A 22481-nucleotide genomic window follows, 5' to 3' on the forward strand; every position below is an offset into this window, starting at 1 on the left:
GCCACTCCCCTCTCCCTTCCCCAATCACTGGGGGCTCAGACCCCCCTGGGGCACCCCCACTTCGTAATGCTCCACCGGGGGGGTTTCTCCAGCCACATTTTTCAGCCCCCCCGCCCAGGATGTGGGGTTGTTCCTGTGGCCACAGGGCAGCCCCAGATGGGGGTGGGAAACCTGGGGTTCCCAGCTGAGCTCTGCTGGGGGGTGGTGCTGGACTGCGGTAGGGCCGTGTCTAACTCCTGTGCCTGGTCTGTCCATCTTTCGTCCTCTGTGCCTGTCCTTGGTCCCTCCTGGTGCCTCTCCCCCTGTCCCCGTGTCCCTGCTCTGCTGCCCATCACCGCTGTGTGTGTCCCCCAATGTCCCTGCCCCCACCTACCTGTCCCTTGTGCTCCTGTACTGCTCCCTGGGTCCCTGTTCCCACATGTCCCCCATGTCTGCCCCCCTTCCCCATGTCCCCTGGTCCCCGTGTTCCCACATGTCCTCTGTGCCTATCTTACTCCCTGTCCCTGCGTGTCCCGCACATCTGCCTCACTCCTTGTGTATCCCTGTCCCCATGTTCCCCATGTCTGCCCCACTCCCTGGGTCCCTGTCCTTACCTGTCCATCCCGCTCCTTGTCACCCCTGGTTCCTGTCCCCGCAGGCCCCCGTCGGCTCCCGTGATGGCTCAGACGCTGCAGATGGAGATCCCCAACTTTGGGAACAGCATCCTGGAGTGCCTGAACGAGCAGCGGCTGCAGGGGCTGTACTGCGACGTCTCGGTGGTGGTGAAGGGCCACGCGTTCAAGGCGCACCGGGCCGTGCTGGCCGCCAGCAGCTCCTACTTCCGGGACCTTTTCAACAGCAGCAAGAGCGCGGTGGTGGAGCTGCCGGCCGCCGTCCAGCCCCAGTCCTTCCAGCAGATCCTCAGCTTCTGCTACACGGGGCGGCTCAGCATGAACGTGGGCGACCAGTTCCTGCTGATGTACACCGCTGGCTTCCTGCAGATCCAGGAGATCATGGAGAAGGGGACTGAGTTCTTTCTTAAGGTCAGCTCGCCCAGCTGCGACTCGCAGGGGCTGCACGGCGAGGAGGCGCCCTCCTCCGAGCCCCAGAGCCCTGTGGCCCAGACCTCGGGGTGGCCCTCGGGCGCTGCCGCCCTCCCCTTGGTCTCGCGGGTGAAGACGGAGCAGGGCGAGCCCGACGGGGTGCAGTGCACCTTCGTGGTCAAGCGCCTCTGGGACGGCGGCCCCAAGGACGGCGCCGCTGGCGGCAATGGCAGCCGCAAGATGGCCAAGTTCTCGGCGCCCGAGCCGGGCCGCCAGCCGCAGCCCCCTGCCCCGGCCGCAGCGGCGGGGCCGGCCGCGGCGGCGGCGGCGGCACCCGGCCCCAGCGCAGCTGACCAGACCAGCCCCGGGGGCACGTCCAGCGCCTACACGAGCGACAGCCCCGGCTCCTTCCACAACGAGGAGGACGAGGAGGAGGACGGGGGCGAGGAAGGCTCTGACGAGCAGTACCGCCAGATCTGCAACATGTACACCATGTACAGCATGATGAATGTAGGGCAGGCAGGTGAGGCTCCGCCCACCGGGGGGTGTGGTCGGGAGGCTCCGCCTGCAGGGCGTGGCCTGCCGAGGCTCCCCCCATGGTGTGAGGGCAGATGAGGTTCCATCCCAGGGGTGTGGTCATTTGAGGCACCGCCCATGGGGGGAGTGGTCAACTGAGGCACCACCTACGCAGCAGTCACCCAGTGCACAGCCTTGGGCATGGCTGGGGAGGGGTGTGGTCAACAGAGGCTCCACCCACAGGGCAAATGGTCAGCTGAGGGGTGTGGTCTGGGAAGGGCTGTGGCTGAGGGAGGTGCCATCTGGGGAGGGGGTGTGGTTTGGAGAAAGTGGGTGGGGTCACCTGAGGCTCCACCTCCATTGGGGGCGTGGTTGGAAGAAGATGGGGCTTCTGTGGCATGGGGGTGGAGCCAAAGGGGGTGGAGAGGTTTGATGCTCCACCTCTGGGTGTGGCTCATGTCCCCATATCCTTTCGGGTGTGGCTGCAGGTGTGGAGGAGCCAGATGAAGCTCCAGTCCAGGAAATGGGTGGTGGGTGTGGCCTCTTGGGCTCCACCCCGTGGGTGGGGCTTGTGTAGGGGCATGGCCTGGTGGGTCTCCACCCCCAGGTGATGGTTATGGGGAGCACGTGGCCATATGCTGAGCTGTCACCGTGTCCTCATCTCCCCTCCCCGTGTTCCCTCGGGGGCTGCTCCAGAGCCCCACGGCGAGGTGGGGCGGGAGGTGAGGTGGGAGCCCCAGGGTCTGGGCCCAGTTGACCCCCCTCTGTGTCCCCTCCAGCCGCGGAGAAGGTGGAGGCGCTGCCAGACCAGGCCACCTCGGAGTCGCGCAACCGGGTGCGGGTGCGGCAGGACCTGGCCTCGCTGCCGGCCGAGCTCATCAACCAGATTGGGAACCGCTGCCACCCCAAGCTCTATGATGAGGGAGACCCCGCCGAGAAGCTGGAGCTCGTCACAGGTACTCCCGGGGTGGGGGTCCCCGTGGGGTGGGGGTCCGCATGGGGTGCCCGGCTCCGCTCACCCCCAATGTCCTCCCAGGCACCAATGTCTACATCACACGGGCGCAGCTGATGAACTGCCACGTCAGCGCGGGGACGCGGCACAAAGTTCTCCTGCGGAGGCTCCTGGCATCCTTCTTTGACCGGTGAGTTGGGCTGGGGTGTCTGGCTTCTCCGTCCAGCCTGGTTTTGGGTCCCACAGGAGCAGAGGGGGCCAGGCACCAGGGTTCTCACCCCATTTTTTGCCCCTCGCCAGGAACACCCTGGCCAACAGCTGTGGCACAGGCATCCGCTCATCCACCAACGACCCCAGCCGGAAGCCGTTGGACAGCCGGGTCCTGCACGCCGTCAAGTGTGAGTGGGGGGACACCCCGGGGCAGAGGTGGGACCCCCGGGCTGGGGTACAGCAGGGAAAGAGGATCGGAGGAGCTCTAGGGACAGGGGGAGCCCAGGGCTGGGAGACCCCCATGAAGAGGGAATGCCAGGGCACAGGGATCAGGGCAGACCCCAGGGCTGGGGGACCCCAGAGAGAGGGGGCGATAGGGGCCAGGGCAGGCCCCAGTGCTGGGGGTCTGTGGGGGCAGGTGGTCCGGCTGTGAAACGGGGCGAGACACAGGCTTTGGGTCCCTGAGCGAAACCTCGCTATGAGACACCTGAGACTCCCTGGGGGGGGCGATGGCAGACGGGGAGATGCGCGGAGGGCTGTGTGTGACCCTGTCCCCGTCCCCCCCATCAAGTTTACTGCCAGAACTTTGCGCCCAACTTCAAGGAGAGCGAGATGAACGCCATCGCTGCCGACATGTGCACCAACGCCCGGCGTGTCGTGCGCAAGAGCTGGATCCCGAAGCTGAAGCTGCTGATGGCCGAGGGCGACTCCTACACCTCCTTCATCAACGACACCGGCAAGCTGGAGCCCGACATCATGGGCCCCGAGCCGGCCTTCGAGGCCAGTGGCCACGAGGGCGAGGCGGGCGCCCCGGGGGAGGGCCTGCAGTGACCCCCGCCCCGGCCCCCCTGGGGACCCCCGCCGGGGAGGGACCCCCTCCAGTAGGGCCCTGTGGGTGGGGAGGGACCCCTGCCCGGTGGGCACCTGTGCGGGGTAGGGCCTCGTGATGGTGTAGGGACCCGTGTGGGTGTAGGGAACTCCCCCAGGCAGGCACCCCCTTGGGGCAGGGCCCCCCCCGGGGTTAGGGCCCCACCCCAGGGGCACAGATCCCCCTGGAGGGGGCCCTGTGCCGCTGTGGGACCCTGGCCGTGGGGCCCGCTCCCCTCCCCATGGGGTTTGGGGCTTGGGGGGTGGCAGCGGCTCAGCTCAGCCTGGCCGCCTACCCCCCTACAGTGGTTTTGGGGCCGGGGGGCCTGGGGCGTTGCTCAGCTCGGGCTTTCGTTCCGTGCCGCTTCCCGCTCAGGCGCGAGTGGACGAGGTCCCGTGTCCCCTCCCTGAGGCCCGTGTCTCTCCTGGCCCCCCCGGGTGCCCCATGTCGCCTCTGGGGGCCCCCATGTCTCCCCCAGGTCCCCTCCCCAGGGCCGACATTTCTCCAGGCACCCGCGTGGGTCCCCCGTGGCCCCTTCCCGGGGCCACTGTCTCTGCAGGCAACCGCATGTGTCCCCCCATGTCCCCCTCCCCGCCGGGGCCCGGCATCTCTCTGGGCAACCCCACGTGTTTGCCCTGGTCCCCCGCCCTGTCCCGGCGTCTCCCCCGGCGCCTGCATGTGTCCCCCAGGTCCCCCCGTGTCCCCCCTGGGGCCAGAGTCTCCCCAGGTGACCACATGTGTCCCCTCCCGGGTCCCCTGTCCATGTGTCCCTCCACGTTCCCCCCCACCCCGTCCCCTCCCCAGGGGTGGCATCTCTCCCCAGGCGCTGGCACGTGTCCCCTCCCTGTGCTGCCCAGGTGCCCCCCTCATCCCCAGCTCCCCCAACCCTGGCAGAAAGAGGGGTGGCCCCTGTCTATGTCCCCCCACTCTGGCCAGACGGGGACGTGGGCAGTGGGTGACAGAGCTGAGGCCGTGTGTGGCCCCCGCCATAGGGCTGGGACCTCCCAGGGGTTTAAAGGCCAAACCTTCCCCCAAGGAGCAGTTCCTCCTCCTCGCCCCCTCCTTCGTTAGCACCCCGGGGGTCTGGCCTCGGGGAGGGGGGCGCGGGACCCCCCCAGGAGCGTCCTGGCTGGGGTGATGTGGGGAGAGGGGCGCGGATTGGAATCCCACCTCTATGGGGGAGGCAGGGACAGAGGGACCCCCCCAGCCCTGCTCTGCCCCCCCCCGCCCCAACCCGGCACCAGACCTTTGCTCCAAGCCCCGGAGGGGGAAACTGAGGCACCATTTGGCGGCTCCTCCTGCGCAGCCTGGGGGGGCTGGGAGGGAACCCTGGCGTCCGGTCCCCCCGGCAGCCCCCCAGCAGGTCTCCTGACGTTCGGTCAAGTGCCTTACCCGCTGCCCGGCCCCGGGCTCCAGCCGCGTCTCCACTGTCTCACCGCTCCCTGCCAAACCCCCTGGCCCCTCCCCGCCGCCCGGGGCGGGACAGGGCCACCCCCATCCCGGACGCCTGGGTTCTTCCCCCCCATCCCTCCCCTTTGCCCCGTGCCTCAGCCCCACCCCCTGTCTTTCCCCCTGTGATGAGTTGCACCGGTCTCAGCCCTGTGAAGGGGTCCCTGCTGTGCCCCCCCCCCCCAACCCCCGCCCCCCCAGGCCTCGTGGGCGCTCAGCGAGCCCAGCCCCCATTTCCACCCTCCCCACAGGGTCGGGCTTTTTCGTTTCCCCTTTTTCTTCTTTTTTTCCACCCCAAGAGCTGTACAGAGGAGGGGAGCGCGCGGCGGCGTCTCGGCAGCATGGACCCCCACCCCCGGGCTTGCGCTCCCCCCGCCCCCCACGCCCCCCGGGGCCGCCAGTGTCTGTCCTGTGTTATGAAGTGCCAAGACGCCCGTTCCCGGTGCCCCCGAGTCGCTGGAGAATTGCACATGAACTGCTGTACGAGAGCGGAGAGGGACTGCAGAAATGTTAATAATGATAAATAAAACACAGAGGTTTGTAACAGCCCCCGCCTCCCGCCTGTGGCGGCGTGGGGGGGTGCGGGACGCGTCCACGGGCGAGCGGCGCGGGTGCGAGGCGCAGTGCTCGGGCGAGGCCCGGTGCACACACCGGCCCGGTGCTGGGGCGACAGTCGTGCGAGGCCCGGTGCTTGTGCGACGCTCGTGTGAAGCCCAGGGCTCGTGCAAGGCCGGTGCTCGTGCGAGGCCCGTGCTCGTGCAACACTCGTGCGAAGCCCAGGGCTCGTGCGAGGCCCGGTGCTTGTGCAACACTCGTGCGAGGCCCGGGGCTCGCGCAACGCTCGCGCAACACTCGTGCAAGGCCGCTGCCCGGGCGAGGCCCGTGCTCGTGCAACACTCGTGCGAAGCCCAGGGCTCGTGCGAGGCCCGGTGCTTGTGCAACACTCGTGCGAGGCCCGGGGCTCGCGCAACGCTCGCGCAACACTCGTGCAAGGCCGCTGCCCGGGCGGCACGCGCGTAGGTGCCGGGGAGGGGAGGGGGGGCGCTCCTCCTTCCGGCGCGCCCCGCCCCTTGCCCTAATTTGGGTAGGCGGAAGCGGCTCTCCCCCGCGCGGCCCCGCCCCCTTCCCCTTCCTGTCGTCACGGGTCCCTTATATAGTCATGGAAACGGCACGGGGTGACCTCACGGGGGCGGGGCGGCGCGCGGGAAGGAGGTGTGGGGGGGTTCCCCGTGTAACACCGCCCTCCCCCCCTCCCCTTGCTGCCTCGGGGGCCGCAGGGACCCCCCATGGGGACACGGAGACCCCCCATGAGAGCACAGGACCCCCACACTCCTGGGGGGGGAGGGACCCCCCATGGGAACACAGGGATCACCCCGCATGGGAGCACGGGGATCCCCTCAACCCGGGGGAGCAGAGGGAGCCCCCAGGGGAGCACGGGGATCCCCTCCCCATGGGAGCAGGGGGATCCCCTCAACCCGGGGGGGCACAGGAACCCCCCATGGGAACACAGGGACCCCCCCCCCGGCAGCGCTCCCCGCCCCCCCCCGGCATTTCCGCTCCCCGGCGCCGCCGGGACGAGCCGCCCCGGGGCCGGATGCGGCGCCGGGGGGGGCGGGGGCGGGGAGCTCCGGTATAAGAGCCCGGCGCCGGGGCCGGCGCCGCCGCACTCCGCTCCCGGGGCCGCCATGGAGGAGGCGCAGCGGCTGCTGGCCGTGTCGGTGTGGAAGCTCTACCGCTGCCGGGCGCAGCGCGGCGGCCTCCGCCTCCACCGGAGCCTCCAGCTCTCGCTGCTCGTCCGCGCCGCCCGGTACCGCTACCTGGCCGCCCGCGCCGCCGCCGAGACGGGCCCCGCCGCCGCGGGGACCCCCCCGGGGACGGCACCCGGCGACCCGCCGTGCGCACCGGGCCTGGGGCCCCCCCCGAGCCCATCGACCGTGGACCCCCGCAGCGCCCAGGACCGGGGAGTCCCCCCGAGCCCACCGACCGCGGACCCCCGCAGCGCCCAGGCCCGGGGGGCCTCCCCGAGCCCACCGACCCCGGACCCCCGCAGCGCCCAGGACCGGGGGGCCTCCTCGAGCCCACCGACCGCGGATCCCCGCCGCGCCCAGGACCGGGGGCGTCCTCGAGCCCACCGACCGCGGACCCCCGCAGCGCCCAGGCCCGGGGGGCCTCCCCGAGCCCACCGACCGCGGATCCCCGCCGCGCCCAGGACCGGGGGGCGTCCTCGAGCCCACCGACCGCGGATCCTTGCAGCGCCCAGGACCGGGGGGCCTCCCCGAGCCCACCGGCCCCGGACCCCCGCAGCGCCCCCGACCCCGCGAACCGGGACCACCTCCAGGACGCCCCGTGCCGGTACCGCGACCCGCCGAGCGCTCCGAGGCTGCCGCCCCCCCGCGACCGCCCGAGCGCTCCGCCCGCCGCCCCCCGGAGCCCCGGAGCCGCCCCGGCGGCGCGGGCCGGGCGCAAGCGGCGGAGCAGCGGCTCGGCCGGGCCGGCGCCGGTGCCGGTACCGAGCAAACGGGCGCGGCTGGAGGCGGAGGAGCCGCCGGTGGCCCCGGGGCCGCCCGGCCGCTGCTCGGGGCCGCCCGCCGCCGCCTTCGGCCTCCTGCTCCGGGCCGTCGGGGCGTGCTGAGCCCCCCGGGGCAGCCCCGAGCCCCGCGCACACGGGCCCCCCGGGGACACACGGACTCTGGGGGCCCCCGGTGGGCCCCCCGCGGTCACCCCCCGCCGTGATGGGCGCTCCCGGGTCACCGGTTGTGTCGTGCTGGGGGGGGCTCCAGGCTGGCCCTGCCCCCCCCCCCCCCCCGTTTGTTTAATTATTTTGTTAATGAAATAAAAGTGGGTTTTGTGCAGCTGCTGCCGCGGGGTGTGGGGGAGGCGGAGGGGCCAATCCTCGGTGCCCCCCTCCTCAACCTGGGGGGGGCAAAGGGGTTTGCGGGGCGGCGGTGGGTTCTCGGATGTCTCGCGGTGGTCGGGATCGCTCGGGGCGTAGCCCAAACTTTGGGGGGGGCTCAGCCCCGCCGCTCCTCCCTGCCTCAGTTTTTCCCACCCCCACGGGAAGTGGGGCGGGGGAACCGCCCCCGGTTCCGGGAAGCTCCACGTGCTGCCCACGCGGGGTTGAGCCGGGAGGGGGCAGGGCGCGCGCGGATGCCTGGGGCCGGGGGGGGGGCGGGGGCGTGTGTGTGGGGCGGCTCGCGTTCCCATTAGCGGCCCCCCCCATCCCCGCGGCACCGGGGGGGGCGCCGGTAACTCCTGCTGGCCCCTGACCCCTCCCTCACTGCTCCCAGTGCTCCTCCCCCCAGCCTGCCCAGTGCTCCCAGTGCCCTCCCTGAGCCTGCCCAGTGCTCTCAGTTACTCCTAGTGGCTCCTGACACCTCCTTGCTCCCAGTGGCCTCCCTGAGCCTGCCCGGTGCACCCAGTATCCCCCAAAGCCGGCCCAGTGTTCCCAGTAACTCCTAGTAGCCCCTGACACCTCCCTCACTGCTCCCACTGACGGGCCCGGAGCCTGCCCAGTGCTCCCAGTGCCCCCCAAAGCCTGCCCAGTGCTCCCAGTATCTGCTCTGCGGGAAGGCTGTGGGATGTCGCACAGGGCCGTAGGACTTTGCACGGGCCGAGGAGTGTTGTGCAGGGCCATGGGATGGCGCATGGGCCCACTGCAGCCTTGTGCGAGCCCGTGAGGCCTTGCACGGGGCCCTGGCTTGTTGCACAGGGCCTCTGTGGGCTCGTGCGAGCCCGTGCAATGGTGCACGGGGCCCTGAGATGTGGCAGGGGCCCGCTGTGGACCGCACAAGATACTCCACGTTTGGTTTGATCCAAATTTGCGCTCCACCTCCTGCCCACCTCGTCCTCCTCCCGGCCACTGCCCGCACAAGATACCCCACAACCGGATGAAGGGGTGAGGAATTCAGGACTGAGGGGTTTTTATTCTGAGTTATTTCCAAATTTGAGAGCCTATTACGGAAACAGCCCTGCTCTGCACCTGCTCTCGCTTCCCTAGCCAAGCTGAACAAAATCTGCCACTTTACCGTTACGCAAATGGTGGTTTTTGATACCTTTTTCATGCCCCACAGGACGCGCAGAAACAGGAAACTCTGAGCAGAAATGTTCAGTGCTTGCCCCAGCCCTCAAGCTGATCAAAAAGCCCAAAAGCTTTTAATACAAGGAAGTCAACAAGGGATAGTTTAGAAAAAGCCATAAAGCCGGACGGAAAAGGGTTTCAGAATCGCTGCGGGGTAACACGGCGCTGCTGCGTGCAAGAGAAGCAGGTTTCTACAGACACGGCACCATGAACTTCACATGAACTGTGTGAAAATCTACCACCACGCATTTTTGGACTCACGTTTACCAAACCATCTCAAACTCGCGTCATTTGTCAGGTCCACAAACAGGGAATCATGTTATTTTAAGTATTATTTTAAATTTGCTTTACATTTTGAGTTTTAAAGTCTCATCCGTGCACGTCTGCTTTGCTGGATCGCTTTGCGTTTTTAAGACGCAGAGCTCAGCTATGGGGCAGATTCAAACCTGGTTTTAGTCACATTCATATTTAGCTTACAAATCCTGATGGTTTCTGTCCAGATCTCCTTAATTCAGAGATACCGAGAACAGCCACTAACCAGGTCTGCTTCACCGCTCCCACCAGAACGGCGACACTAGAGACGACTACGGACGGCTGGGACAAATCAGAACCCCGGGCACTTGGCTGACAAAGGCCGAAGCGCTCGTACTCCAGTAGTTGTTGACGCCGTGGCTCTGAAAGACACCAGGAACCTCAATTCTTGTTTTTATTTCCCCAGATCTAGCAGGGAAGCACTGCGCTTCCTAAGAACCTAAAAGTCATCTGCCTTTTCTGTCTCAGCAGCTTCGTCTGTCAGCACAGGAACACTGTTCCTTTCCTGCTGCACCAACAGACACCGTGCAATCTCAAAACGTTCTTTGCTACTGAAAGCTAAAACCTCACTGCTACGCACGCAGATGCGTGAAAAAACAGGTAGGAAAGAGCCACCGATGCTAAGTTTTAGGCAAAAACTAAAGCAGAGCTAAAGTCAGGATTAACAAAGGCATGTCCAACCAACCAGTGAGGGAAACCGAGTGTCACCCTACAGCCAGAGCTGCTCCAGACAAGTGTCTGTCCGTCCGTCCTCACATCGCCGACGTCATGAGACCCCAAACCCCACGCCTCCTCCTCCAGTCCCTCGCTTAGGGAAGAGTGTGGCCAGGTGGAAAAAGAACGAGTAGCAGAAGAGCCGAAATCTATGTTTAATATCGCGCACCCCTTTCACGTCACAGCGACCGACACAAACCACATGACGTGGTCACCGTGCGCAATTCCAGCCTGGCACCCAGCCCCCACTGAACGGAAGGAATTATTACATGGAAATTTGCGTTCGGCAAAGCACCATCTGCTCCAAAAAGAGGGGGGAAGTGTGTTTTACGCCACAACCGAGCACTATGAAGAAACGCTGCATTCTTCACCTGGAATGTCACGCAGCTGGTGCTGCAGTTACCGTCACCCGGGCCCGGCCCGGCAGTCGGCTCTACAAGACGGAATGTTTCTCGACGGGGACGGTCAGCTCCTTGGCTGCCGACTCATCCAGGAACCAGCGCAGCTGCCCGGAGCAAGGCCGGACGCGGGCGGCGGGAAGGGGGTTTTCCTCATCACCTTCCAAAATGCGCTGTTGGGAGAGAGGGATTGGCATCTCAGCCAAGCCGTTGGCGAAAGAGAACTGCAAACCGCTCCTAAAATGCTTCAGCGGTTGACTGAAACCTCTCGATCGCTCATTCCCCCCAAACACCTTGGATTTTCATTGACAAAATTAACAGTTTGGGTCCAAACCTTTAAAACAGCAGCTTTGCCTTCCCCCGTAGCCACGAACACAACCATCCGTGCAGCATTCAGCACGGGCAGCGTTAATGTTATTCGCTCCGGCGGCGGCTTCGGCGAGTCAGTAATAGCAGCAACTATCTTCTCTTCCTCCTATCAAAGTGGGAAAAAAAAAAAACCATGAAAAGAGGGGAAAAAAAAACCCCAAGCAGGGGAGCAATCCAGGCTCTGACCATAAATGGGGTGAGTGATGGCTGCTGAGGGCGACCGAGGGTCCTCAACCATTCCACAGCTCCACCCGAGTCAAGATTGCCTTTTTGTTGCCCCAAAACTCAGAAAAAATAATTAAAAGAAGAAAGCAGGGGGGCTAAGTCAACATCAGCTTTTCTTTTCACCCTCGTCCTCTTTATTTGTCAAACCACAGCACCCCTAAATCAGGAACTGCTGCACGGATGCTACTTGCGAGTTGCCTGATGAAAACAGGGCGTGAGAGCATCCCCACGGACACGCATGAGAGGCAGAGGTGCGGCTGAGCTCACCTGCAGCAGGGGGTGGCCAGGGAAGAGGGAGCAAGTGTGTCCGTCCGGCCCGACCCCCAGCACCAGCAAGTCGAAGACGGGCACGTCCTCCCCCGGGAACGCCTGCGGAGCGGAGGGAAGATGGAGCCGGGGCGGGAGGGCGCTTCTCCTCGCGGACTCCCGGCTCCCCCGGCGCCGGTACCTGGCGGAGCTGCGCGGCGTAGTCAGCGGCGGCGGCGGAGGGGGCGAGCCCAGGGGTGAGGGCCAGCACCCGCGGCCCGGGGCCCGGCAGCCGCGGCAGCAGCTGGGCCTACGGAGAGGGGGCGGAGAGCGGTCAGGGGCGGGCACGGCGGCAGGGCCCCGCTGCCCCGGCCGGCCCCACTCACCGCGTAGGCCCCGGCGGTGCTCTCCGGGTGGTCGGGCGGCACCAGCCGCTCGTCGCAGAAGGCCACCAGCCAGCGGGCCGGGGCGGCGGGGCCTGTGGCGACGGCGGGCAGGGCCTGGGCGAGCATCCCCACCAGGCTCCCTCCCGAGAGGCCCAGCGAGAAGCGCCCGCCGGCCCCCGCCGCCCGCTCGGCCACCAGCTGCGCCAGGGCCGGGCCCAGCTCCTGCGGCGACGGGAACACCGAGACGCGGCGGGGCGCGGACGCGGCCATGGCGGCGGCGGCCGGACGCGGCGCGCAGGAAGTGACGCGCCCTGCGCGCCGCAGCGTTGCCTAGCAACCCGCGGCCTAGGCCTCCCCGGCGCCCGCCAGGCCCCCGCCCCGGCGGAAGAATGGAGGCAGAGGCGGGTTACGCTCACGCAGCTTTACCCCGGTATTCGCTTCTCCACAATCCAAGCACAGACCCCCAGCCAAGCTCCGTAAGGCCGAGGGAGAGTAAACCCAAAGGCTGCTCCCACCCACCACAGCACCCAAAGGCTTGGTTTTTTTGTTGTTTTTTTTTTGTTGTTGTTTTTTAACATCCTCACAGCCCCAGCCCTAAGGGCACGGCCCACGGGTAGTTAAAACATGACCTAACGCAAGTGAGGTTAAAAGTCATCTAAGTGAGTAAAGTTCGGAGACAGAGCAGATCAAAGCCCCTGCGGGGCACGGTATCTCCATGAATAAATATGGCCATCAAACTCCTCCCTGAGCAGGTAGTGGTTACAAAAATACTCTCTAGAGGTGTAAAGGCAGGTTAATGGGACGTCCGCGCTCAGGGAGGGAGTGGCTGATGGTGTTAATGCGCTTTAAGTGGAGGGAGACGCCGGGCGAGGCACACAGTGAAGCGCCAGCAGGGACATGAGGACCCTGCAGGAATCCATCGCTTCCTGCCAGCGTCGGCCCTCCGATTAGTCATCGTTTTCCTTGAAAAGGCTGAATCCAACTCGATCATAAAGCGGCTTTTCCAGAACAAATCCTTTCATAAAGGCATTCATCCAGAGGAACGTATTTTCCAGACTTTAGATCCAAAAAATACAACCGATCTGAGGTTTGGTGGGGGTCGAATCCTTCCTTCTGTAAGCGGGTTTTCTGAATCTTAAACGTACCTTCAAAAAGAGAAGAAAAAACTTATAAATACTTTGCATCAAAAAGCCTGCTTAAGCATCAGAGCAAGAAGGAAACGTCACAGGTGGCATTTTGCCTAAGAATTTTAGCAACTTGAAGCTTGTTAACTGTCCTGATCGTTACTGGAGTTCTTACATAAACCTTGCGCAACTTTTACTTCTCCTCACGCACAGGCTGGTAAAAGGACCCCGTAAAATTCCTGGGAAATTGAAAACAGAAAACCCAGCAGCCAAATAGCAGCTGACTTGGCTGTTAGTCACACTGGAATAAAGCCCCGGGAAAGGCAAGGACAGCGTACGAGAGAGTTAGAGGGTACACGTTCCCGTACATATATATAGGTCTTTTCTATAAGGGCCTGGAACTAGCTGATTTCTTGTTTAAGACTTAACTACAATCATCATTTTTACCAGCAGTACTTCTGCACCTGCCGTACGCCAAACTGGGATGTTATCTTGCCCTGAAGCAGGCGGAAACGCTTCCAAGCTCCTTTCGGGATCTGAAATTCCCGAAGGCCAGCGGATCACCGATACCTGTGGTGTCAACCTGGGGTAGGAGCCGGAGAAAGACGGGCCGGGCGTAGGAAGGCAGCACCTTCTGCAGCTCCTGGTACAGGACGTTGGGGTTGACTTTAGCTTTGGGATCTGCAATTGCCGCCATCCCAGCTTTGCCCTCCACCCCTGAAACAGAAGAGCACAGGTCGGGTGGAAGCCACAGAAGTCCAAAATGTTTAATAGATGCAAGCGCAGGTATCTTCCCGCCGCTCCCCGTGCCTCTTCAATGTGAGGAAACAAGCAAACAAGCCGAGGGAAACCCAATTTCATACCAGAGGCTCAGAAGCCATTGCCAACACATCCCCTCACCCCTCAGTCAAGCCACCCCCAAAAGCTAACCCAGACCTTGTTCTCGTCAGGTTTCTCTCACATATGCCGTGATAAAAATTCAGGGCAAAGCGCCACGACGGGCACCTACCTGCGCCCACAACGTGCACTTGGTTCCCATCCTCACACCCTCCTCAACCCCCTGTTCCTAGATTACCTGAAGATTTACAGGCCTGCACACCCACAGAACTGCCTTTTCATACCAAGAGCTTCTGCAAAGCTCACGTAAAAACCTTCGTTTTTAAGACACTGGCTCTCCAGTTATTTCTACAGCTCAAACTCCACTGTCAGCCTCTATTACATCTTTTCATTTTTGGGTGCCTGGTTACAACAGAGGCGACCAGTTTCTACCCGTTCTGACACAGACCTGGTATGTTTGCCTTATATTTGCCTTTCTCCCTAAAACCTGAGAGCTCCAGCTCGGCATTTTACCTGGTACTTCCACTCCGTACACTGCAACATCCGTCTGGTTGAGGATGTGACTCAAGGTTCCTTCCACCTCCGTGGTAGAGACGTTTTCTCCTCGCCATCGGAACGTGTCCCCGCTGCGATCTCTGAAGTACATGTAACCGAGTTCGTCCATCACCAACACATCTCCTGCAATGGGGGAGAGGAGACACCAAAAACCACCTCAGGACTCAAGTTCGTTAGCGCTCAGGACTGCCTGAAAGCCCTCTGCTCAGCGTCGTGCTGTTTTCTTCCCAGGGGAGTGCAGAATTACCTTGGTGACTTCCTACGACCATGCACCGCATCTCCTCGTTAGGGGAGATGGGCAGCAGTAGGAAAAGGGCGGAGGGGGTGTGGGAATAAATCTCTCCCTCTTTGAAATGTTAATTTTTCTATTAAATCCAGAACAGATCAGCAGCTGGCAACTTCAAAACGCTACGAACATCTGTTCATAGAGTCAGTTAGGTTGGAAAAGACCTTTAAGATCATAAATTCCCCTCAAAAATCCCAGATTTAGGTCTCTCAGGATCTCCTTTGCATGAGGAGCGTCTGCAACCAATACCGACAGTACCTGAAAGGTACACCTGGTCCCCTTTCCGAAGCACGTTGTAAGCGATCTTCTTGTTAGTGGCACTCTCGCTGACGTAGCCATCAAACCGACGCAGGGGATCCTGTTGATTTATCTGACCAACGAGCAATCCTGGTTCTCCTGCAGGAAACAGGACCAAACACAAGATGACACCGACGTGTCACGACAAATTAAGCCTTGTGCATACCAAAAGATGTTCAGTTGCTGAACTGACCCATTTTTGGAGGAAAGAACTGGAAGTGAAAACCTGTGTATGATGCTAGAAACGCCTTAAACCAGCCAGAGCTTATTTTAGAGAGAGAGATATATGTATTTTTTTCAGAACAAAAAGCTGCAATTGATTTGTTCAGGTTAACGCTCACCTGGGCGACAGGGGATACACAGCCCACTGGAATCCCGGATCAGCTCCATCGTGTCCTCGTTTACCTTCACCAAACGAATGGGATAAACATTGGGCAGAATCCGACTGTTGAAACCACAGGCACCGACCTTCCAAAAGGCAGAAAAAAAAGAAAAAAAGAAAAAAGGTTGAAGAGAGTGGCTTGGGTTTTGCATTACTGCTTTCTGGGAATTCTCTGATCTTTCCTGCCTTTCCATTTAATAGGCAAATTCACCCAAAAGGTAAGATTTTTTTTCCCACTTTTTTGTGCATGCCACCCCTAATTACCAATTTAGGTCCCTGCCATCCCTTGTGAGCGGACTAGGAGGAGTCAAGAGAAGCCAGCAGATCATCTTTCCCTTCTGCGCGCTCCTCCCAGCCATCGCGGTACCCTCCTCCTCCTCACCTTTCCGTCCAAGTTGGCAATGCTGCAGTTGCACTCGGTGGCTCCGTAGAACTCTCCGATCTGTTTAATTCGGAAGCGCTTTGTGAAGTCCTCCCATATGGTGGGTCTCAAACCATTGCCCACCGCCAGCCGCACGCAGTGTTGGCTTTCTGACTCTCGGACCGGCTGATTCAGAAGATACCTGCAGATTTCCCCGATATACTGAATAATCTGAAGCAGTAAACACAAAAACATAGCTCAGGCTTCAGGTGACCCTTACAATGCCCTGGAAAAAACAGACCACGAGGCCACCGGTGTCAGCGTACCTCATGGAACTGGACGCCGTCAGGCATTTTAATAAACTGTGAGGTTTTGCAAGTTCAAGTTGGGATTTCTTGCCACCAAAAAAAAAAAAAAAAAAAAAAAAAAATAGGCCGAGGTAAAACAGTGCCTCCTTGAACCTACCAGAAAAGAGCACAGGAGGGATCCCTCAGCGTGAGATACTCATATAAAGAAAAACCCTCATGCTTTAACAGGTGACTAAAAGATTAGGGGAATGAGCGGTCAATCATAAACTAACAGCTTGACCCAGGAAAAGGCAGTCAGAGTGGAGATCCAATTACCAGCTATAAATACTGCCGCTGGGGCAAGGGCAAGATAAACACTAGGGAGGAGAGAGAGCTGCTTAAATTAGAAGGTAATGTTGACACCAACACAAATAGATGTTTATTGGCTCCGAACTGCCGAGAGAATTGCTCTACAGAGATTCCTAACGCAGATAAATTCTGGCAGAGCTTTCCTGCAACAGTCAGGGATGCAAACTTGTGTTTTAAAAGCTGGTCTTGACAACTTTGCAAAGAGGAAGCAGAAGATGAATGAAAGACCTTTTCTAAAGTCCTGCATGCCCAAAACGGCACTGGCAATTTGAAGACGCCATGGCGCGGGCACATTGATATCCGACAGGGGATGGGGAATTATCTGAAGATCAGTAATTAAGCAGTGAAACCGCTCTCTCAATTGAGCACCAAAAGCAGCGACCGCAGAGCCCTCACCGTGCATCTGTATTTCGTGCAGTCATCCCAGAAGCGACTGGCCGAGAACTTCTTCCTGATCACCACGGTGAGGCCGTGGATTAGACACTGGCCAACTCCCATGATGTTACCTGGAAAACAAGGATCACAGGGATAGCTCCGACCATCCTGTGTCCCTTCACTCACAGGGACACACGAAGGAGCAGGCAGGGGGGAGGCCAACACCTCAGCTCCACCTCTGAGGGGGAGGATGTTTACCTGCAGAATGATAGAGGGGGAGACAGTTGTAGAGGACGTCCTGCGGGTGCATTTTGTAGGCGTAGTAACCAAAGGCAGCGATGCGGTAATACCTGCAGGAACACAGCGCACGCTAAGCGAGCGAGACCGGTAGAGCTTGGGGTGTCGTGAGGCGAAACGCGCCTCAGAAGGGAAGTACCTCCTCCGGTCCTCACCTGCTGTGCACCACAATGGCAGCTTTGGGCATTCCTGTCGTTCCTGACGTGTAGATATAGAAGAGCCGATCTAGAAGATTGGAAACAGGCATCAGACAGACTGTTCGCAACTGCTTGAGAAAATCCCCACAGCATTTGTTTTGCGTTTTAGGCTTTGTTCCCAGAGGAATGGCTTTGAAATGGGGACAGCACACGGGACACTCAGCTGCGAAGGCTGACACGAACATCGAGTTGCAGCCCGAGTGGAGAATCTCCATGTCGTCCCTAACACCAGATTCAGGAACGCATACAAAGAATTTGCGGAGCTCCGAGAACATGACCTGTATGCATTTACGCAAATTGCCCTGGGACTAGACTACCTCTCTAGGTCAGACTTTAATTCCAGCCAATCCAGAGGACAGGTCTTGGACCTGTGTCTGACGGTAGGGCAGGTATCTTAAGACTCTACGATTAAAAAAAATAATCTAAAGGAAAAGACTTTTAGCAGCATCATTCCTCCCGCTGTAAACGAAGTACCAAAATGGAGTCTCATGCCTCAGGAATCTCAGACGCTCTTAATTGCCTTAAAGCAAAAGACTGGAGGCCAGTTAGCATTTTCCCTTCCCTCTCCTGAATCCCAAACCCACCAATACTCAGGTAAGGAAAGATTTTAACTACACACGAGTCAGCTGTGGGGGAAGGTAACATGGGCTGTTAAATGCTACAGACAAAGCGGATGGATTCGTAGAGCTCGTGAAGCAAGGGGTAAGTTCTGGCACGCCGGCTGCTTTGCCCCACACGCATTCCAGCGGCCGTTCTGTGACAGAAGGTTGTCTTTGGGAAGGCACCAACCTCCTGCCTTCAGGTACTAAATACGTCACTTATGTATAGCTTGGAAGTCTCAGACAATTAAAAACTTAACCCAGAGTACCCTGAAATCAGAATCTTTTTTTTCCCCTCTCTTCTATTTGTGAGCCCAAACCAGGTTGATTTAATCTCTCCATCTTGCTTAGTTTTCTTGTTTTACTGTCACCTAGTCCAGCTCTTGCACACATCACATTGAGAAATAAAAATTGTTGACGGAATTACCATCTAAACCTTTGGCTGGAATCTGAGCCGGGGGCGATTTCGATGCGGCACTCAGAAGAGGATCAAGATGTCTGGTCTCCGCAGGAATGACATCCGGGTTATAGTCACCAGAGCAGAATTTTGCCATGTTCTTCCCCAACATCCCATTCACTTCAGATATTGCTGCAAGACAAAGCAAGTCGCTTTTGCAACAAACATAACGCTCTAGGCAGCGGGAAAAATAATCCATATAACATCTTATTGTGCCCCAAAACCACAGAAGGACCTGAAGAGCTAGGGACTCCTTTAAAATACTTATGCCATACCCGTCCAGGTAACTTCCTCATCAGTGCGGTCACCTGAACAAAAAAAACACTGCACGAAATTGCCTCTCCTCCCCATGACCACATCGTGATCTTCAAATAATAAGAATGGTTTCAAGGAGACGATTCAGAATAATAAACCACCAGATCTAACAATAACCATCAGAACAGAGTTCATTAGAGAAGCAGGGACGTATTTAAATCCAACATCCACTGACAAACCTATCCTGTGGCAGAATAAGCAAAGAGTACTAACACAGCAAAAGACAAAAACAGGCCTTGTGGCAGAAAAATAAGCCTTGCGGCATGTATCGCCGCTTCTTGACGAAGCGCAAGACTCCTGGCGCAGCTCAGAAACAAGAGCAAATCCGTGAGCTCAGTTTGGGCACCACGAAATCAGGAAGATGCCAGCAGATGAAACCGAGCTACTAACAGCTCTACTCAAAAACATCGCTCCTCTTCTAGCCTCAGATACTAATTGAACGCTTCTGCCTTTCGCAATCAGATTTACCATCTCCCCTAGCTTTTGGTACGGCCAGCTGTCTTTTTGTTTTTAGTTTACTCGATTTCTGCCCTGTCGGGGACCAAGCAAACAGTTCAGGAGTTGCCTACAAGGCGCAGGAACACCCAAGCGACTCACCCGAAGACAGCTCCCCTCCGAAGATCACCGCTTTTGCACCTGAAGTTGTCACGCAGTAAACCAGAGAATCCAAGCGCAAATTGAAGTTGATGAGAGCCGCCTCAATGCCGATCTTTGCCATGCCTAGCCAGAGGCCAACAAACTCGGGGCAGCTCTCCATGAAGATCGCAATGACGTCTCCCAGCCGGAAACCTTGCTGGTAGAAGTAGTTAGCCACGGCATTGGAGTACTCATCCAGCCTCCTGAAGGTCCACTGCTCACCGGTGGCTTCATAAATCAGGGCCACTTTGTCGGGGTGCCTGCGGACAACGTCCTGGAACATCTTGGGGATGGTGCTTTTGGCTCTTTGATGCCTTTGCAACTTGTACTTGACTCGTAACAACACTGAGAGGCCGCTGCAGCAAAGAAAGAGTATAATAATTTCATTTTCAGGACAATTTCCAAATCAGAAGGGACGATGGGCAGGAGGCACGGAGTCCACACAAGTGTCCCACTGGCATCCCCCTGCCCTTGGACAGCTGAAGTGTTACCCTGAAACTGGAACTTTTAATCACTGCTGCTCTACAGAAAATGACGGCCATTTTAATATTATGGTAAATAAACAGTATACAGCAACTGTTCTGGTACTTTCCACACTATAAAACACAGGGAATCCATCTTCACGTTGATACTAATTCAAACAAGCCCACAGAAAATACTAAAGGGGGTAAATTACATCTTTTAACAATGTCTTCTGCCATCCTAAAAAAAAAAAAAAAATTAAGGACTTGGCAACCATTACTTTTACCTAAAGGAAGCAAACGTCCTTCACACGGGAAATGTCTTTCTTGACAGGACATTTTGCAGCATCTTTGTGCTATTTCATGCAATTGTAGCCCTCAGGATCCAAAAGCATTTAAACAACCTGACCCTTTGATAACAATGTGTGGCCTCAGCTTCAAGAAAACAACACCAAAGGCTTCCCCTTTCACCCACAAGACGAGAGGACTGCGCGTCGCTCGCAGGCGCGTTTTCCTGTGAGTCAGTCTCTGCCGCAGTCCTGGGACAACAGAAAGACAAGCTATCCAAATACTACCAGGCAGAAGCCATAGATTTTAATAATAATTAAGAGTAAAAATAATAAATCTTGGATGGCAAGCTCCTTTAAAGACGGTGGTGCCTTATCAAGGAAATTGCTGCCTCTGTGGATATTTGATACCAATAACAAGAACAAACCAGAGTGCTCTAACGGGGCTTTTTTTTTTTATCTCTTCTCTAATTTACATAATTATTTTAAGTCTCCAAGGCAGCAGCTGCAAGTCAAACCTTGACACGATTCAAAGGTCTCGTGTGAACTTCAATGGTCTCACGTTGTCCTGGAGGAAACAATCTTTAGGAGCGCGTTGGCTCTCCTGCTGTGGCTATCAGTTATAACTTAGATACGAAAATAAATTTATTAAGGTACACTCCCATAACACCACTGACAAAAGGAGGACAGCAGGTTTGGGTGCACGCAATGGATCCTGTTTCCTTCCTGGAGGTAGGAAGATGGAGGCGGTGTTTTTCCACCATTAAAATAGGAAATTGTTGTGCAATGAAGGTTTGGAAGAATCCCCAGAAACTTGAAAGGTCATTTAATATTAGCACTTAAAAACAACCGCAACTCTCATGACTGAATGTCAAGAGCAGAAGCCTCGCAGAAGGGGGAAGGGTGCGCTTCAGAAACCAGTCGCTGGCAATGGTCAGGCTGTGCTGGGCTTTCACGGTGACCTTACACCGCGCTGTGCCAAATACAGAACAGAGGAGCCTTTTCACTGCTGAGCTGCACTTTCCAGATACTTAAAGGGCTTTATTCTGCTCGGTTTATTTTCTGTCATTATTCCCAGCTTGCCGGGCAATCGGGAGGAAACAGCTCTTCAAAGTACAGTGACAGCCACAGCGAAGCTGGCAATCGTAGGAGCCCTAAATCCTCTGGAATAAAGGCACATCCTCACGGAGGCCTAAAAACCGCGGAACTAAATGCGACAGCAGGGATGGACTCCCGGGAGATGGGGAAAGCTGCTGGAGACTTACCGCTCTTTACGCCGCCAGCTCGGACTACGCGTTTTAAGACAGAGCTACCCTCTCTTTAAGCTCAGGGGGTGTAATGGCAGGCATGGCCCTGCGACTCCTTCCATGGGTGAACCCGCATCCATGCGCCCACCCCCCTCAAGGCTGAGCTTTTCCACCCACCGCCTGTACGCACGCAGGGCAGCGGGCACTGCCTGCACTTAGAATCACAGAATAATTAAGATTGGAAAAGACCTTTAAGATCGTCAAGTCCAACCATCAACCCAACACCACCGTGCCCACTAAACCGTGTCCCGAAGTGCCACGTCTACACATTTTTTGAACACCGCCAGTGATGGTGACTCCACCACCTCCCTGGGCAGCCTGTGCCAATACTTGACAGGAAGTTAAGTGAAGAAATTTTTTCTGATATCTAGTCTAAACCTCCCTGGCGCAACTTGAGGCCATTTTCTCTCATCCTGTCGCTGGTTACTTGGGAGAAGAGACCAACACCCACCTCACCACAACCCCCTTTCAGGCAGTTACAGAGAGCGATGAGGGCTCCCCTCAGCCTCCTCTTCTCCAGCCTGAACACCCCCAGTTCCCTCAGCCGCTCCTCATCAGACTTGTGCTCCAGCCCCCTCCCCAGCCTCGCTGCCCTTCTCCGGACACTTAACACCCGACGTGGCTCAGGCTTTACAGGCAGCGAACCCACAACTTGCCGCCGGCCCTCAGCCCTTCACGCGTGGGGCCGTGAGCCGCCTGCGGGGGGCGGCTGGAGGAGAGCAGCACTTACAAGAGGTCCCGCGGAGCCGTCCTGAAGACCAGCCGCAGCAGCCGCCATCCCCCGCTGCCCAGGCAGACGCCCAGCGTCGCGGCCAAGCTCCAGGACCAGGGAGCGCCGAAGAAGCGCAGCAGCCCCAGCGAGCCCAGGGAGGCGGCGCAGACGCCCGCCGGGTGCATGCTGGGGAGGGAAGGAGCGGCGCTCAGGGCTCCGGGGGCCGGGCCGGGGCTCCCCCGCGGCCGAACCTCCCGCTCCCCGGCCCCGTTACCTGAGCGGCACCGGCTCCTCCGCTCCCGCGCCACCGTCGGCCGCCGCCGCCGCCGCCACCGCCTCAGGCTCAAGCCCCGCCCCGGACGCGGCCGTGTCCCCTCCCGCAAAGGGCGGGACAGCGGGAAAGGCCAGATTCTATTGGCTGAGGGGGCGGCTGCCGGACTCGGATTTGGCGAGGTGGAGCGGCGTGAGGAACGCCCACGAGGCGTCAACACGTCGCCACGGAGGGGCGGGATAGAACTGCGCCCCGCCTCCGATGCTGGTGCCGGCCCCGCGGCTCGGGACACGGACACGCGGGACCGGCACTGCCGACGTTCCC

At 59.3% G+C, this 22481-nt stretch overlaps 4 protein-coding genes across 4 annotated transcripts; 2 read left to right on the forward strand and 2 right to left on the reverse strand.

Moving 5' to 3' along the window:
* Positions 1 to 656: 656 nt before the first annotated feature.
* NACC1 (nucleus accumbens associated 1) lies at positions 657 to 3531 on the forward strand (the record flags this gene model as incomplete). Its single annotated transcript, XM_082012127.1, has 5 exons — positions 657 to 1545; positions 2318 to 2494; positions 2575 to 2680; positions 2791 to 2888; positions 3272 to 3531. 5 exons carry the CDS (start codon positions 657 to 659, stop codon positions 3529 to 3531), a joined length of 1530 nt encoding a protein of 509 aa, XP_081868253.1.
* A 3171-nt stretch (positions 3532 to 6702) lies between these two features.
* On the forward strand, positions 6703 to 7649 carry IER2 (immediate early response 2; the record flags this gene model as incomplete). The annotated part of the gene is made up of 2 exons (XM_082012159.1): positions 6703 to 6824; positions 7271 to 7649. The coding sequence occupies 2 exons, from the start codon at positions 6703 to 6705 to the stop codon at positions 7647 to 7649; spliced, it is 501 nt and encodes a 166-aa protein (XP_081868285.1).
* A 2846-nt stretch (positions 7650 to 10495) lies between these two features.
* PGLS (6-phosphogluconolactonase) lies at positions 10496 to 12664 on the reverse strand. Its single transcript, XM_082012174.1, has 5 exons — positions 11746 to 12664; positions 11562 to 11669; positions 11381 to 11482; positions 10854 to 10994; positions 10496 to 10692 (listed from the first exon to the last, which is right to left on the reverse strand). The coding sequence occupies exons 1-5, from the start codon at positions 12013 to 12015 to the stop codon at positions 10555 to 10557; spliced, it is 759 nt and encodes a 252-aa protein (XP_081868300.1). The 5' UTR covers positions 12016 to 12664; the 3' UTR covers positions 10496 to 10554.
* A 68-nt stretch (positions 12665 to 12732) lies between these two features.
* Positions 12733 to 22071, reverse strand: SLC27A1 (solute carrier family 27 member 1; the record flags this gene model as incomplete). The annotated part of the gene is made up of 12 exons (XM_082012178.1): positions 12733 to 12890; positions 13440 to 13586; positions 14220 to 14384; positions 14806 to 14943; positions 15186 to 15312; positions 15609 to 15818; positions 16640 to 16749; positions 16877 to 16968; positions 17071 to 17140; positions 18139 to 18300; positions 19081 to 19475; positions 21905 to 22071. 12 exons carry the CDS (start codon positions 22069 to 22071, stop codon positions 12733 to 12735), a joined length of 1941 nt encoding a protein of 646 aa, XP_081868304.1.
* Between the last annotated feature and the right edge of the window lie 410 nt (positions 22072 to 22481).

The sequence above is a fragment of the Phaethon aethereus genome (assembly GCF_964289735.1).
Source record: "Phaethon aethereus genome assembly, chromosome: 32".
In the NCBI taxonomy this organism is placed as follows: Eukaryota; Metazoa; Chordata; class Aves; order Phaethontiformes; family Phaethontidae; genus Phaethon; species Phaethon aethereus.